The sequence below is a fragment of the Ostrea edulis genome, chromosome 7, assembly GCF_947568905.1.
Source record: "Ostrea edulis chromosome 7, xbOstEdul1.1, whole genome shotgun sequence".
In the NCBI taxonomy this organism is placed as follows: domain Eukaryota; kingdom Metazoa; phylum Mollusca; class Bivalvia; order Ostreida; family Ostreidae; genus Ostrea; species Ostrea edulis.
This window is the reverse complement of record NC_079170.1, coordinates 36,395,056-36,412,195: the sequence shown is the minus strand read 5'-3', so window position 1 is coordinate 36,412,195 and position 17,140 is coordinate 36,395,056. Positions and strand designations below refer to the sequence as shown.

Here is a 17,140-nt window from a genome sequence, read left to right as displayed (position 1 = left end):
GTACACCATACCCGATGTAAATTCAACTGGATCCTCTTCTTCCTTTTAAGTTTAGAGAGAAGTTTTGCTATACATTTCATTTTAGGAAAATCGATGTTGATATATAATTTTTCAACTATTGACATGTCTTTTTAAAAGCATGATAGATCTACAATTATAAATCGAGTTCGAGATACAACAATTTTTTAACAAAATGGCAGGAAGCTGGCAGTGTTGCCAAACAAATTGAACGATTAAACGCAATTCGGCCTAAAATGACTAAATAGAGCCTGTTAAGCTTTAGGTAAGATACTTTTATTCATTTTCATAAATATGTTATATTTATACGCATTAGAATAAATGAGGACTTGACAACGAAAGCATTTGACATCTCAGTAGACACGTACTCCTCCCCTCAGGCCTCATTAACTTAACCGACGTTAGACGGAGAAATTGCCAATTGGTGAGAATAAATTGCTTCCGTAAAGGGAAGGTGTTGATATTCTGGACACGATTTCTTGCATTTAGATCAGTTTTAGACATCAAAGTAAACGTGAAATTTTTTATGTTCTTTTTTTAAAAAACAAAATGCAGTTGTATAGGGGTGCATAGAATCACCGAAATTACCGCTAATCACCGAAATTACCAAAGAAATGACCGAAATTACCAATGAAGGGGCCGAAATTACCTCAGTATATGTTCATCTGTATACCATCTAGTCTCACATCAAATTTCATGAAGATTAGTAATGATTTGAAGGAATTGTTTCCATAAAACCGATTATTGTGACGTGTGAATCTGAGTTAATTCCCTTTACCGATAGGTACTCAGTAAGCGAACTATGAATAGCCAGTAAGTTCCAAATGGCAATATAAAATTCAGGACAAATATTTTATTCTATCTATTTATCACACATTGTATAAATCAATACCATGAATATGATATATATAACATGAGAAATAACTCGTATAAATTTACGCTTCACATTAATCGGTTTAATGACCATAACTCCTTTAAATTGTTACCAATCTTCATAAAATTTGATGTGTGACTAGATAGTATATAGATAAACATACATTGAGGTAATTTCGGCCCCTTTATTGGTAATTTCGGTCATTTCTTTGGTAATTTCGGTGATTAGCGGTAATTTCGGTGATTCTATGTACCGTTCACATAGGGCTATAGCCGTACAGGACCGTGAATTTTGGCTTTGGTAACTCAATTGTTAGAGCGCCTGACTAGTTGTGCAAAGGTCCTGAGTTTGATTCACGGTCCAGCCCAAAAATGTCCTCCCTTCCTATATATTATAATTGGTCATTATTTTGGTGCCATTGACCACCCCTAGATTTCAATCAGGTGAAAGTCATAACAGAAGGGGAACACTTCTAGTATACCAGTCCCCAAAATATGGTGCTAAAATAAGTGCCGCCGAAGGCGGTTTAGTATATATATATATATATATATATACGATCGCATGAGCAATTGGTAAAATCATTAAAATGGCAAAAAAATTCCAAAATTAAGCCCAAAATTGAATTCCTTGTGTAAAATGAAATTTAAAAAACTGGTTTTTAAACACAGTTTTTTAAATTTAAAATGAAAACAGAATACAAAAAGACGTACATTTTGTGTTCCAAAATTGATCGAATCCATTGTTTAGGAATATTGTGACGTGTGCCTTATCTTACGTAATTCTCCTGAATTGTTATCATCACTGAATGAGATGTTGATGAAAGCAAACTGAATTTCTTCTGGGATTGAGAAAGGATATTGATTCTTCCTATTTTATGAAAAATATTCTAGAAAGTGCAACATTGGGGAAAAAACTTTTTAAAACGCTTTAATCGACATTTTAGCCCACGGATAATTCCGAAATGGGGGCTGTCCCCAACATCCTTGCTAAATTCTTTAAAATCTATATAATAAACTCACATGATCATCTTGACTTATCGGGGGCTGCCGCTCCCAAGCCCCCACTTAATTCCACTCAATCACCGCTGGGCTTTCTAATCAATTTTATTTCACAAAACATTGGCAAGTTCCACGTCGCAGCATCCAAGATGAAAATGCAAATGGTAGTGTGTTTACAGTCCGCTTAGCAACGGCAACGGGAATAACTGCTCAAGTACAGTCGCGTGCTATTGGGGACCGGTATACTAGAAACTTCCCACAGAAGCAAAAAGAATCTGGGCTGTGTGTCATCAAGGGTAAAGATAAAGAAGGGAGGAATGTAACAGTTAGGGCTATAAGGACCGTGGGTTTCAGTCTGAGTAGCTCAGTGGTTAGAGCACCTGATTGGTAATGAAGGGGTCCCGGTCCAGCCCAAACCTCCTTTCCTATAATTACAAAAAGAAAATGTAGCACATTTTATTGAGTGTCCAAAATCATTCACATAATGTATTGTTCACCTTTTGAAATATCAACCAATTTTGCTCCACTCTGACTGTTCTGTAATTATTTATCTTCCATTTCAGTAGTGACTACAACAAGCAGTATTCATGTCTAGTCAATTAAAGTTGTCACTAGGACACAACCCACTAGGAGTGGAGCAGGGATCCAGGAATTTACTAGTGCATGCTAATCTGACTACCACCCCAGGGATTGATCCCTCACCAGGAAATGATACCCCTCTGCCATCCTTCACCCTTTCAGAGCCAGTCTGCCAAGCCATTCTGTATGATGATATTGGAGAGTCAAGGTATTGCTAAATGCAAGCTGCTGTGCTTATAAATAGTAAATCCTTCAGAACTTTAAGTAAATCTTACATGTGTATAATGTAGTAGAGGAGGAAGGAAATATGAATTCATTCAGTGTTAGTATATGTACAGTAAAATCTGTTTAATCTGATTTGCTGTGTTGGATTAGACAGGTTGTCAGATTGTGTGAAGTTCATGGAAGAAATTCAGATTCGCTTTTCACTGTAAAAGCTATTATACAGGTGTTAGATGAGTTGGGTTACACTGTATTTCCACTGTTTGTTATGATGTCTCCTGTTGTGTAACTGCAGGGATTGATTTTAAAATCTAAAAAGATGTTATCTTGATTCACTTGAATTCTAAAATAAAACCATACAATGTATTTTCCTTATAATGAGGAAGTTGATGCATTTCCAATTGTCCTATGATCACTTATAGGGCGTTGTATTGAATACTCAAGAGATTTTGAAATAAGAAAAATGTCAATGGTCAAGTGGACTAGTGAATTGATGAAAAAATTTACTGGTCTGAACAAATATTTACTGGTCAGTATCTTAGTTACTTGAATAAAAAAACCGCAAACAAAATAAAACTGAAAAACAAATTAATATTTAATGTAAAGCCACAATATTCACAGCCTCACGACCGGAGTTGTAGTAAATTCAGACCATTGAATGCCATCCATGTGGCTTCAAATGCATTACTGAGTAAGGAGACTTGTTCTCCAAGGGTTGAAAAGGTGCGCACATTTGTGCGAGCAGCAATGGAGCCCCAGCCTGGAATGGCCTGCAAGCCGATTTCCATTAAAATTTCAGATGCATCTGTCCACATGACAAATTTGAATTCAAGTAACAAAACTTAATATTATTAGTGGCTTATGATTCGAATATGATCCGGAAAAATATGAAAAGGAAATTGTCTAATAATTATCGTTTGCACTTCATCCCAAATCAGAAAAGTGCTAGAATTTATTTAAATATGCAGATTGAAACGTTTAGTTGATTTCATAACTACATTTTAAAAACTATGCATGTGAAGAGGATATAAACTTCTAAATTGATCGGTTACAGATTACCGGTCCTTCAATTCGGACCGATTGTATACAAAAAAATCACCGGACTCTAGAAATATATACATTGTATCAGTTTTGCCGGTAGGACCGGCAGATTTCAAGAACTCTGCATTCTGTGGTTTTCTTTTAGGTATGTAAGCTGTGTTACACATTGATAAATAAATTACTTACTCTTATTTACAGAGTCAGAGTGTGGGACCTGATCGTTTTGATTCCAAACATTTTTTTTCTCGCGTTTCTTCTCTACAAATCAAAATCTGCCATAGCCAAGTTGAGAAGTACCAGCAGTCCAATATTTACAGCCTTTTATGTACTGGTGAGTGCTTCAGTTCTTAAAACATTTATATTCAAAGGATTTCTAGTTGTGTGATGTACAAGTAACAAAGTCCAATGGTTTTAAAACCCTGATCTCGGAAAGACTAAGAATCAGTAAATTCAAGCAAGCTTACTATGAAATAAATGCAGTATGCACATTAACTAAAGGACATAAATATTCTCCATGTTGGAATCATAGTATTCTAATTGTGATGTCATAATCACAAGTAATTTCCCAGATTTCTCTAGATTTCACAATATGCAAGACTTAGTTTTTCCATAATACAGCTATGGAAATTATAGGTTTGCATCCTATCAATACCGCTGTTTTTCATATACATGTATATCATAATTTTTGCCATTTTAAAACATATATCATACCTCATAACTGGGATGGCAAATTCCTGCAAAGCATATTAGATATTCAAAATTCTGCTGACAAAACCCTCTAATTTCTACATATTTTGCAAAATTTGAATGATGAAACCCCACAATTTTAGTGATGTCTATTTTAAATTCAGTGGTAGTGAACAGGTAATGCTGTATAGATGCTAAACAACTCTACCCGAAACAAAACAGATTGTTTTCTAGCATTTGTAAAATATCAAATTTATGCTTTGATTTTTATTGCTATAGATAGTTAGATATTACTAGCAGTGATGTATACATGGCTTAGTGTTCAAGGCTTCCATTTTCAGGAACAGTTTATTAGAGCACCTACTATAGGTGGGAGCCCTGTAATGATTAGCACTTGTGTGCATCCATGTTTTCTGAATGTTTTGGCTATCCCTTCATCAAATAAATTAATTAAATTTACATGAACTTATATCAGTGGGGTACAGATCAAGTTTGAGTTTGGGGCTTTCTTGTCTTATTTTTGAGAGACTTATGGACCCTTGGCAAATATTGTCATAAAGTAGGTCCCTTTTGTGCTACATGCCATCATAGTGATAGCTAGTAAATGCCCTCGCACAAAAATTTGTGCTCAACAGTTTAATTTTGAATAAGATTAGTGATTATTACATTTAAGTGTGTTTGATTGGTGACCCTGATCTTTATTATGTGTGTTTGATTGGTGGCCCTGATCAGTATTATGTGTGTTTGATTGACAGGTGTATTTAGTGGCCCTGATCAGTATGATGTGTGTTTGATTGGTGGCCCTGATCTGTATTATGTGTGTTTGAGTGGTGACCTTGATCTGTATTTATGTGTGTTTGATAGGTGGTCCTGATCTGTATTTATGTGTGTTTGATTGATGGTCCTGATCTGTATTATGTGTGTTTGATTTGTGGCCCTGATCAGTATTTATGTGTGTTTGAGTGGTGGCCTTGATCTGTATTTATGTGTGTTTGATGGGTGGCCCTGATCTGTATTTATGTGTGTTTGATTGGTGGCCCTGATCTGCATTATGTGTGTTTGATTGATGGCCCTGATCAGTATTATGTGTGTTTGATTGGTGGCCCTGATCTGCATTATGTGTGTTTGATTGGTGGCCCTGATCAGTATTATGTGTGTTTGATTGGTGGCCCTGATCAGTATTATGTGTGTTAACTGTTTGATTGGTGGCCCTGATCTGTATTATGTGTGTTTGATTGGTGGCCCTAATCAGTATTATGTGTATTTGATTGACAGGTGTGTTTAGTGGCCCTGATCAGTGTCCTGAGATGTGTGGTGTCTATGACAGTCAATGCCTCTGTTCTGGCTGGTGATATTGCAGACAAGGTAAGTTTTTATACTGATATACACTAGTCTAGTAATTAGCTAAGGTCACTACAAGTTTTTATACTGATATACACTAGTAATTAGCTAAGGTCACTACAAGTTTTTATACTGATATACACTAGTAATTAGCTAAGGTCACTACAAATTTTTATTCTGATATACACTAGTAATTAGCTAAGGTCACTACAAGTTTTTATACTCATATATTAAGTAACTACTGCCAAGGTCAAGTGTTATATATGTTGTTTTATTTACAGTATTCAGTAAACTTCTGTGTTATTTTTCAGTTTATGGTAAAGTTCTGTTTCATTTTATTTACAGTAAAGTTCTGTGTTATTTATTTACAGTAAAGTTTGTTGTTTTATTTACAGTAAACTTCTGTGTCATTTTATTTACAGTAAAGGTCTGTGTTATTTATTTACAGTAAAGTTCTGTGTTATTTTGTTTACAGTGAACAGTTAATGCATTGTTTTTTATATACAGTGAATGGTTCATTGCATTGTTATTTTCAGGTTCTATGGTTGGTCCTGAGATTCTTTCTTCTTGCCACAGAAATGTCCATTATTGTGTTTGGCCTAGCATTTGGTATATATAGAATATTCAACATCTGTTTCTTAATTTGTCATCTAATGTAACAATGCTGGTTCATTTTCCTTACAGGATGAATATTTCATAATTAAAGTGACCAGATTCTGTGTTAAAGACAATTCCATGAAATGTTTTTCTATCTTTGTGATATTAGCTCACTGGAGTCGGTTCTTTGTGTCAGTTTTTTCTGATCATCATTTGTGTAGCATATGCCTGTGTTGGTTTGTCTGTCTGGTGTAAACTTTACACATTTTCATGCTCTCAGAAAACAGAGAGCTGTAATTATTATCTAAACTTGGCAGAAAAGCCTTTACAAGTGTAACAGGGTTTCTCCCAACAAGAATGAGTAACGAAACGCCTTTAGGGTTCAGGTCTCAATATATATTTATTTGGACACAGTGATTGGACTTGACAGTATATCACTAAAGATAGCCCAGAAATCAAGGATTTTGTAGTCTGCTGTCAGTATTAAACTCTTTCTCAAAATCACGTCTATTCAAATGTATGTCTACCTAGCTTCTGAAAAATATTCAGATACTCAAAACTGGCGGTAAAACTATAGAACCGAGAAAACCAACCAAATGCAACTTGACAATCACTGACCAATAAAAACCCTTCATACAAAATGACCACACTCAAATCCATGACCAAAGCCCCCAAGGTATATAAATTGTAAGTGTACCTTTGTGTAGTAATGTAAATAAAGGGGTGGATCTAAGATCTAAATATGTATGAATATAAAAACATATATTTGTCAGTAATGGATTGTCAAAACTTAGTACTATTACACAAGTAAAGGAGATTCAAGTTGGCTCATGTTCCATACCAAGGGAGATAATTAAGATTTTACAAATATCTTCTCATGAACCACTGAACCAGAAATCTTTATCTTGTAATGAACGTTCAAGTTTAGAGCAGTACTTTCAAATAGAGGAGATGGGCACAATAGGAGATTGAAATTTTATTGCAAAATTCTTCTTAAATATTTTGCTTAAGAACCACAAGTCTTAGAGAACAATTTGTCAGATAATTTAAAGTTTTGCAGAAGAAATATGTTATCAAAAGTTTTCCCAAGAAATCAAAGGGGCAATTTTTGTCAAATAAAAATACAACAGTACAACTGTAAATTCAAGTGTTATTAAAACTTGACCCCAGGAACCACATTAAGAGTCAAAAGTCTTGGAATTTTTTTTACATTTTATATTTTTTTAATAGACCTTTTTTTTTTTAAATCAAAACCCTTCAGGGCAGGTCAACAATGAGACTTTAATGTTTTAAGGGAAAATATATTTTGGGAAAGTATTTAAAAATCTTTTTAGGAATCATAAGAATATGTTAAATTCATATACAAGCATCCTCATTTAATATGAATTCAAGGTTTTAGGCCATTATTCAACAGCGATAGTCAGGTTTAAGATTGTACATTGGGAATGCTGTTGCTCAGGTGAGCGATTTGGCCCGTGGGCTTCTTCCTGATTAGAATTATATTCAGCAGTATTAATTGTGTTCTTACACTATTATAGATGAATGGCTTTGGTTTGTTACAGGACATTTAGACAGCAGGAAGTCGATACAGAGAGTGTTGTTAGTGACGTCATGTGTAGCTCTATTATATTCCTGTACACAGGTAAGGAGGTCGATAGAGTGTTGTTACAGAGTGTTAATGAGGTCAATACATGGTGTTGTTAGTGAGGTCGATACCGAGAGTTGTTAGTGAGGTCGATAGAGTGTTGTTAGTGAGGTCGATACAGAGTGTTGTTCGAGAGGTCAATACAGAGAGTTGTTAGTGAGGTCGATATAGAGTATTGTTAGTGAGGTCGATACAGAGTGTTATTAATGAGGTCAATACAGATTGTTAGTGAGGTCGATACAGAGTGTTGTTAGTGAGGTCGATACAGAGTGTTGTTAGTGATGTCATGTTTAGTTAAATATACTGATGTACTAGGGTAACTATCCCCATTGTATAAAGCTTGAATTAGACATTATATCTATTCAAATTGCCTGATATTTAGTTACAGCTAACAATAAGTTATAGAAAACAAAGACTGATTTACACTAGAACAATATGAATGAATACTTGCATGTATAATCTTAGTATTAATTCAATTTAGGTATACAAGTATTTTTTTACTGCATTTTATGTGTATTTGGAATTGATGGGAATTTAATTGAGTGTTTGGATCTTTAGGGCACACTAGAATTTGAGTATCCAGACCCACAGTTCCACGTCGAGAAAGGTATCAATCAAACGTATCAGAACTTCGACATCTTCGCTCATGGGGGAATGATTTTCTGGATCACCAGTTCCCTTATATTCTTTGTTGTAAGTACAGATTAGCTTGCCATGAGAGATCAAAATATTGTTCTGTGTCACGAGTATATCCTTGTTGTAAGTACTAATTAGATGGTAAAGAGAGATCCAAATATGACATTGGATTGAGTTCTGATATCTCGAATCAGAAAAATGTCCATGAAAATTGTTATTGGCATGCGGTGAAATTCATTATTTTCCTTGTTTAACATGTAACTTGTGTCTGATATGAATATGCAGTAGTACTGTCACAATTAACTGAAAAGTCTGTTAACCATTGTAAAACACTAACAGTGCGGTTTAGTTAGTATTTTCCAGAGTTCGTTTTTTTTTTTACAATATCTGATTTTGATTGCTGAATGCGCTATGATTGGTGCGTTATTTTTATCAATGTTATTTTAACCAATTCAATGTTACATGGTGACGTTAACAAACTTGAATCTAAATCTCTTTATTTACTATTTCATGTGAATGCTGAAATATGTTTATTTAATCATTACATTATCATAGGAAATTATATTGATTGATTGATTGTACATGTATAACATCCCACCTGAGAATCTTTCACTCATGTGGAGACGTCAATATTGCCGGTGAAGGCCTCAAAATTTAGGCTTATGCTCACCACTTGCAGCCTTTGAGCAGGGAGGGATCTTTATCGTGCCACACCTGCTGTGACATGCAGCCTCGGTTTCGGCAGTCTCATCTAAAGGACGACCCCATTTAGTCGCCTCTTACAACAAGCAAGGGGTACTGATGACCTATTCTAAACCAGATCCCCACCGAACTATAAAATTCTAATTTATTTAAAATCATGTCCTTGCAACATGGAGATTATTATATATATTAACCACCGTGCTATCAAATAAAATGTTCAATTTTACATCTAATATCTGAATCCCTTGGTAGAGGCTATGTTAGACATGCATGGATAAGGCTCGCCACTACTATTGTTATTGTTATTTTGTTGGATAAAATGCATTAGAGATGTACAGCAATGTAATTACAGGTGACCCTCAATAATTCAAAGTTCAAGGGACCTTGATAAAACTTTGATTGATTGAGAGATAGAAAGTTTAAGTCAAATCCAGAAAGTAAAGGTCTGACCATTGTGGTTCAGATTCTATAGTAACCAGAGTGCGTATTTACAACATCCTGGCATTGTTTTGACACGTACTCCTTCACATTTTAGATAATTCAAAATTGATTCAATTTCAATGGCACAAAACCTCATCTTGGATTTTTAAAGTTTATGTATTTATTTGTTCTTTATTCATGTTAATATAGACATACATGTACATATTCACAAGACAAATATCTCGAACTGTATAACAAAATTTCGCAGTAATTTACTTACTACACAAAGCACAATTGTCATAATTTCCAGTCATTTTACACAAAACACACAATATAATGATTCAGAATAACGATGCTTCCTTGGGATGTCTCGAAATCATAATCTCAAATTTACTGTCTCATTAAGTCCAAACCAGTTGTAAATTTTATCTGTAGTCGAATTATATAACAAAAATAAAGCACTGGTGGAGGGTTCAATTGACCTATTAAACAATTACCTATATATCCCACAAGGAAGCACAGGTGATGGGTCAACTACAGTGTATGTAAACACCTAATCAACATGGCCGAGCTAGCCCCAGGCATTCATCATGATCCATGTAAGGTCCAAGCGGAAATAATTATACACTGGAGAGAGGATTTATATACACTACCACCACTTCGAGAGATCGGGAGTGAAAAACAATAACATATGTATATGGGACCCAAATTTCACTTCAAAAGATTAAACGTTCGAGAGATCAAGAGTAAATTTGCTTAGTTATATAAAGAAGAAAATCAGGACTGTGATTGAACTTTGAGAGATCGAAGTTCTATAGCCACCGAGGGTCACCTGTTACTGCAGGATTCTCCTTATTCTTGAATTCATTCAGTTATTTTATTTAGTAACCCAAAATGAAACTGAACTGGGGGAAAACACAGATGTTTTGTTCCCTGAACTGTGACATTTATTCTACTGTTGATTTTGTCACTTTACAGGTGTACATTATAATATTCATTTTACCATGGACTAGTCTTAAAGAAAGGTGGTCACTTCCACGTAAGTATTGACAACATTATATACACTGTACATGCATGTATTGACCTTTTCTTTCTCAGAGTATTTCATAAGTATAGTACAGTAAAATACAGTTACAGTGAAATATGCATACAATGAATTTGCACTTACAGTGAATGATTTCATTTCCTGTAGTTTTAAAAAAAAAATGGTGAACTAAAAGGATATAGTGAATTATGTTTATAACGAAACAAAATTGTTCATCCCCAGCACTTCGCTATAAGCATGTTTTACTTTAATGTTTGATCATGGTACCATTAATGTTAAAATGGTATTTTAAAAGAATGAAATTATGATAGTAATTATTTGATGATACAGTATGTATCTATTGTGGTCATTACTAAAGTGGTATTTCAGGAAGTCATGATGTATCACAAGCTGTAGATGTTTATAACGGTTGTATTCAATGTAATATTTCAGCTAAGAAGTCATTTTACCGCTATGCCGCCTTTTTAGCTCTCCTAAATCTGACACAGGCCGTGGGCAGTGGATTGCTGTATGGAGAAATTCAGCAGGGAATGTGGTAAGTCTTTAGTGAGAGTGGTGATTGTATTGTATATTGTTTAACATCTCTCTCGAGAAAATTTTTCACTCATATGGAGACGTCACCATTGCCAGTGAAGGGCTGTAAAATTTAGGCCTAATTGGCCTATGTTCAGCGCTTGTGGCCTTTGAGCAGGGAGGGATCTTTATCATGCCACACATTCTGTGACATGAAGCCTCAGTTTTTACAGTCTCATCCGAAGGACCACCCCATTAGGCGCCTCTTATGACAAGCAAGGGGTACTGAGGACCTATTCTAACCTGGATCCCCCGAGATAGTGAGAATGTAGTAGGTCTTCAATGAGATTAGCGAGAATGTAGTAGGTCGTTAGTAGGAGTGGTGAGAATGTGGTAGGTCTTTAGTGAGAGTGTAGAGAATGTGGTAGGTCTTCAGTGACATTCTCTCATCAATGGGTATGTTATGCTAGCAAGTAGCACACCGAACTCTGGATAGAGAATGCTTCAGTGGGAGTGGTGAGAAAGTGGTAGGTATTCAGTGGGAGTGTTGAGAATGTGGTGAATGTGTAAAATTGTAAGTTTATTAAGAATGGATATAAAAGAGCTAAAATTCTTTCAAAAATTTGAAGATATGGAGATGTAAAGTTTGGAACAGATTAACTTCCATGGGTCTAACTTTTACAGCTGTAATTAACTAATACAAATTAAAGAATTGAATTAGTCTGTCATTTTGTTGCAGTATTATTGATTTGACGTCGTACATCTATTTCACCTGCTTCGTGCCGCTGGTTTATCTGGTGTTCCTGAGAAAATTCTTTATGTAAGTGATTTTATTCACTGGTTAAAGCATACTTGGTTTGCTTATGTATCTATAATGTAAAGTGCCATTAAGATTTCTGTGTTAGTCTCTACATTATAGTAACCGTTTATGAACAAGAGAATTAATTAGGAAAGCACTATGTATTGTATGGACATAATTGTACCCCCCTCCCCCAGTGACTTTCAATTTTTATTTAGCAAAGCATATTTCAATAAAGAGTGTCTGTTTTAGCTTTTTAGTTTGTGTAATTTGTAGCAAATTTCTGATGAGCATAAGATTTTAATATGATATTATAACTACAGAACTTTTTCAGATTTTTAGGTCACCTGAATTCATTCAGGTGACCTATTGCTATCTGTTTTTGTCCGTCGTCGTTCGTCGTGCATTAACATTTGAACATTTTCAGCTTCTTCTCTGAAACCCCTGAACCAATTTCAACCAATTTTGGCATATAGCATCTGTGGGTGAAGGGGAACAAAAATTGTGAAATTCGTGGTCCCTGCCCCCCTGGGGCCTGAGGGGTGGGGCAAAAACCATCAAAATGAGTGTAATTTTAAAAAATCTTCTTCTTTACTCCTGGACATCAAGAAGCCAAACTGTGGGCATAATTATAATGAGCATTGAGCCCTCTACCAAAATTGTGAAATTCATGGCCCCTGGGGCAGGGGTTCTTGTGTTAGGGTGGGGCTCTATTGGTCATAAAGTGAAAATGTAGAAATTCTTTGAAAATCTTCTCTGTCTCTGGGTATTAAGTAGACAAACTAATAGCATGGTAATGATGAGCAAGGATGCCTCTTTATACCCCCCGCAACAAGTTGTGGGGGGGTATACTGGAATCGAGTTGTCCGTCCGTCTGTAGACGCAATGGTTTCCGGGCTCTAAAGCATTATCCTTTCCACCTACCATCACCATATCATATATATGGACTACCCATGGGATGAAGATGTTCCCTATCGACTTTGGGGTCAAAAGGTCAAAGGTCATGCGCACTGGACATCGAAGTAGCAACACTCAGAAAAGAGGTAGTTTATACCTATTACCAACACCCTTTGGGAGATTGGGGTAAGCGGGGCGTATTCTTAGTGAGCATTGCTCACAGTACCTCTTGTTAAAGATTGTGAAATTCATGGCCCCTGGATCAGGGGTTCTGGTGCTAGGGTGGGGCTCTATAAGTCATATAGTGAAAATGCATTATTTCTTTGAAAATCTTCTTCTCTGTCCTTGGGTATTAAGTAGACAAACCAATAGCATGGTTATGATGAGCAAGGATGCCTCTTTCAAAATTGTGAAATTTATGGCCCCTGGGTCAGGGGTTCTGGTATTAGGGTGGGGCCCTATTGATCATATAGTGAAAATGCATTTTATTTCTTTGAAAATCTTCTCCTCTGCTGCTGGGTATTAAGTAGACAAACTAATAGTATGATAATGATATCAAGGATGCTTCTTTCAAAACTGAAATTTATGGCCCCTGGGTCAGGGGTTCTGGTGCAAAGGCGGGGCTGACCACATAGCTATTCAATGTTTCTTCCATCCAAAAGTAAAATTCTTATATTTAAACACAAACCTAATTCAAACATTGGAAGGTTGTTACATGATACTCAGGTGACCTATAAGGCCCCTGGGCCTCTTGTTTAGATTTGCAAGGAAAAGTGTACATTTATAATTTTAAAAAATTCTACACATGTAAAAAAAAAAAAAATTAGTAACGAGCACTAAAAATTTACATTTTTAATGTAGACATGATCAAATGCTGCATTACTGCTTGTAAATATTAAAAAGGTCTCATAACACGAGAACTAAAGTTTTATATAAAAAATAATAATCATATTAATTTTCATATCTTGGAAGATTTTGCATGAATTTTCATTTTTCCTCATTAACACTTACAAACTTTTGTGAACATTGAAGGCACACCCAGCCCCGGATACTGTTCTCATACAAGAGTCAGGTGGACGAAGCGCCGGAGGATGACACGGTCAGCATGCCGTACCAAACGAACGTCCAAAAGTCCGAGGACACGGAGAGCATAAACGTCAGCTTCGACAGTACACACTTCGATCACCATTCGGGGTCGTATTACACGAGGCCGTCACTACTTCCCAACGGCTCCATTAATGCCACGGACCAGGATATGGTACCAACCAGTGATTACTACCAGGCCTCAGCGTAGGGCCATGTCGATGCTTGCTTCAGTGATAGTCGTGCAGTAAATCGCTGTAGTGCGGTACAGACATTAAGTTGTGATAAGCGTAGTAACACACTGATACTCTGAATTCTACACTACATTAGTTTGGTACCACTACTTAAGGTGCTCTCAGATCCTTCAGACTGTGAAAATATAGGTATCTATATTTGTGTGTATCTCAAGGTTACATTGTGTGAGGTCATGTGACTTTATACTAAAGAGCTTTATAATTGTATAGGTTAGTTATCTTATTAAATGGTTACTGTAAACATGGAAATTTATTACCCTAAATACGCGATTACAATTTATTACGTGTGGGGGTTAATAACACTAAATATGCGATTATAATTTACGTGTGGGGGGTTATTTACACTAAATACACGATTATAATTTACATGTGGGTTTTTTTTACACTCAGTATGCCTCTACAGTTTACGTATGGATGTTATTTATTCTAAATAAGCAATCACAAGACTCCCATGTAAATTACCCAGGGCATATGCATACTATTCCCATAGTTGAGCAATTTATCAACTAAAGATACTGACATTGCATAATTAAACACTACACATGTGGTCTGCAAAAGGAAATGCGCGTAATTAACAACACACGGCAATATTCATGTGCACAGTAGTTTATTTTTTCACTGAATGATGTGGATAACTTTCTCTTGATGAAAAGAATATTAGATTAATGTTTTGCATTTTCTGTTTTATCTTCTCAGATTAATGTTTAATTTATTGTGTTAGAAAACTGTTTATTTGCTGTGCATGGAGTTTGATTGTAATTAGCATAAATGTTATTTTATCTACTTGTAAAAAGTTGGTCTTTGATTTTTAATTGAGACTCAAATGATCTGAGTCTGTTTTTGTTTGATTTTGTAGGATTTTTGATTATTGATAAATGAAGTACTTTGGTTTGTTAAATGATATCATAATGATAAATTGATGATAAAAGCAAGAAAAACTTTTGAATCTCAAACAGCAAATTTGTTAAGACTTTAATGTTTATTTCTTCTATAGTCATGTACCACCACAGATACTGCCTGAACTTATTGGAAGTCGTAAAACTTTTAAAAAAAACTTCAACATGGTCGCTATTCTAGTGAGAATAAACATGTTTATGGTCATACCATCTGGCAGGTGCCCTACAGTAATCACTCGGTCTGTCCATCAGTACTTTCTATGACATGCAATAACTTAATTTTCCTTGGGAAGAATTTCAGAAATTTTAAACATCATACTTTGATTAGGCAGTGGAAGACCCAATTCAATTTTTTACATTTATCACAGGACCCTTTCTGTCTGGATTGTTGATCTTCTGGTTCTCAGATATATTGCAGTAGAATATTTTTACAACAAAATGAAATCCAGATTAATGATCTTGTGTCAACACACACACCCCACCCCCCACCCCCCCTCAATAACCCACTCCAAAAAAAATTCAATTTTCAATCTGACATTAGACAGCTCAGGTGTGCTGTTTAATATTTTGTTGTGGGAACAGCTCGGAATCTCTTAAGGTATCAAAGTCAACATGTAAGCAGAGAAGGGGGGAGGGGTGTAACTCTGCATCTATTCTGAATGTGACTTATTTAAAGAGAATCATTCAGTTTTAGTGAATTAAATTTTAATGATTTTGGCACTTGTTATTATTGATCCTTGAGAAACGACCTTGGGGATTATAGAATTTGGATTCAGTTTTCAGAGATTTCTGCTTTGGGTAGAAAAGCTTCATAGTTTAATTCAAGTGTCTCTGGTCAAAGGGTAGATAACTCAGATAAACATCAACTGTGTGTTCACTGTGGGTTTTTTGGTATGAAATGTTATTGAAAATAAAATGAAAATTGTATTTTTGATGTACATTCAGCTTTAGTTGGAGCTTTGTATATGCAAATATATATGTTGGAGTATATATATCAAATTACACAAAGAAATTCCATATGTGTATCAACACAAAAGAACCGGGTCAAAAGGAATGTTTTATTTTAAAAGATCATTGGAAAAATTTAATTTTTATAGACATGTTTGTTTTTCTTTAATATAATCCTATGTTAATTATATTATTCAGTACTTTCTGATGTCATGAAATATTTGTGCAATATTATCGTCATGGACACATTTTCATAATTAAAGGTTGTTTGCATGTGCTACTTTTTTATATTTCTGAGAACCAGTGTACTTAAGGCAGTTGAAACATGGTGGTTGTTTAACTGTGTTTGGTCTGATTGCATTTCTTAGAGGAGAGTCGTAATGAATAGTCTTATGTTCAAACAAACTGGAGAAATGTCAGTGAGATGGACTGTTGACAGAGATCTCTAACTCTAATAGTGAGATTGACTGTTGACAGAGATCTCTAACTCTGTAATAGTGAGATTGACTGTTGACAAAGATCTCTAAGTTTGTAATAGTGAGATGGACCGTTGACAGAGATCTCTAACTCTGTAATAGTGAGATGGACCGTTGACAGAGATCTCTAACTCTGTAATAGTGAGATGGACCATTGACAGAGATCTCTAACTCTGTAATAGTGAGATGGACTGTTGACAGAGATCTCTTACTCTGTGATAGTGAGATGGACCATTGACAGAGGTCTCTAACTCTGTAACAGTGAGATGGACTGTTGACAGAGATCTCTAACTCTGTAATAGTGAGATGACTGTTGACAGAGATCTCTAACTCTGTAATAGTGAGATGGACCATTGACAGAGATCTCTAACTCTGTAATAGTGAGATGGACTGTTGACAGAGATCTCTAACTCTGTAATAGTGAGATGGACTGTTGACAGAGATCTCTAACTTTGTAATAGTGAGATGG

The 17,140-nt window shown here is 35.4% G+C and overlaps 1 protein-coding gene across 2 annotated transcripts; it reads left to right on the top strand.

Moving 5' to 3' along the window:
• Positions 1-169: 169 nt before the first annotated feature.
• Positions 170-16,471, top strand: LOC125655348 (transmembrane protein adipocyte-associated 1-like). 2 transcript variants are annotated; one of them, XM_048885616.2, is made up of 11 exons: positions 170-283; positions 2,454-2,677; positions 3,931-4,063; positions 5,695-5,784; positions 6,297-6,369; positions 7,920-7,999; positions 8,561-8,695; positions 10,739-10,799; positions 11,238-11,340; positions 12,058-12,138; positions 14,047-16,471. In XM_048885616.2, the coding sequence occupies exons 2-11, from the start codon at positions 2,478-2,480 to the stop codon at positions 14,306-14,308; spliced, it is 1,218 nt and encodes a 405-aa protein (XP_048741573.1). In that variant the 5' UTR covers positions 170-283; positions 2,454-2,477; the 3' UTR covers positions 14,309-16,471. The 2 variants fall into 2 exon arrangements, with proteins under 2 accessions (XP_048741573.1, XP_048741572.1); XM_048885615.2 differs by having other exon boundaries at positions 185-283; positions 2,457-2,677.
• Positions 16,472-17,140: the final 669 nt, after the last annotated feature.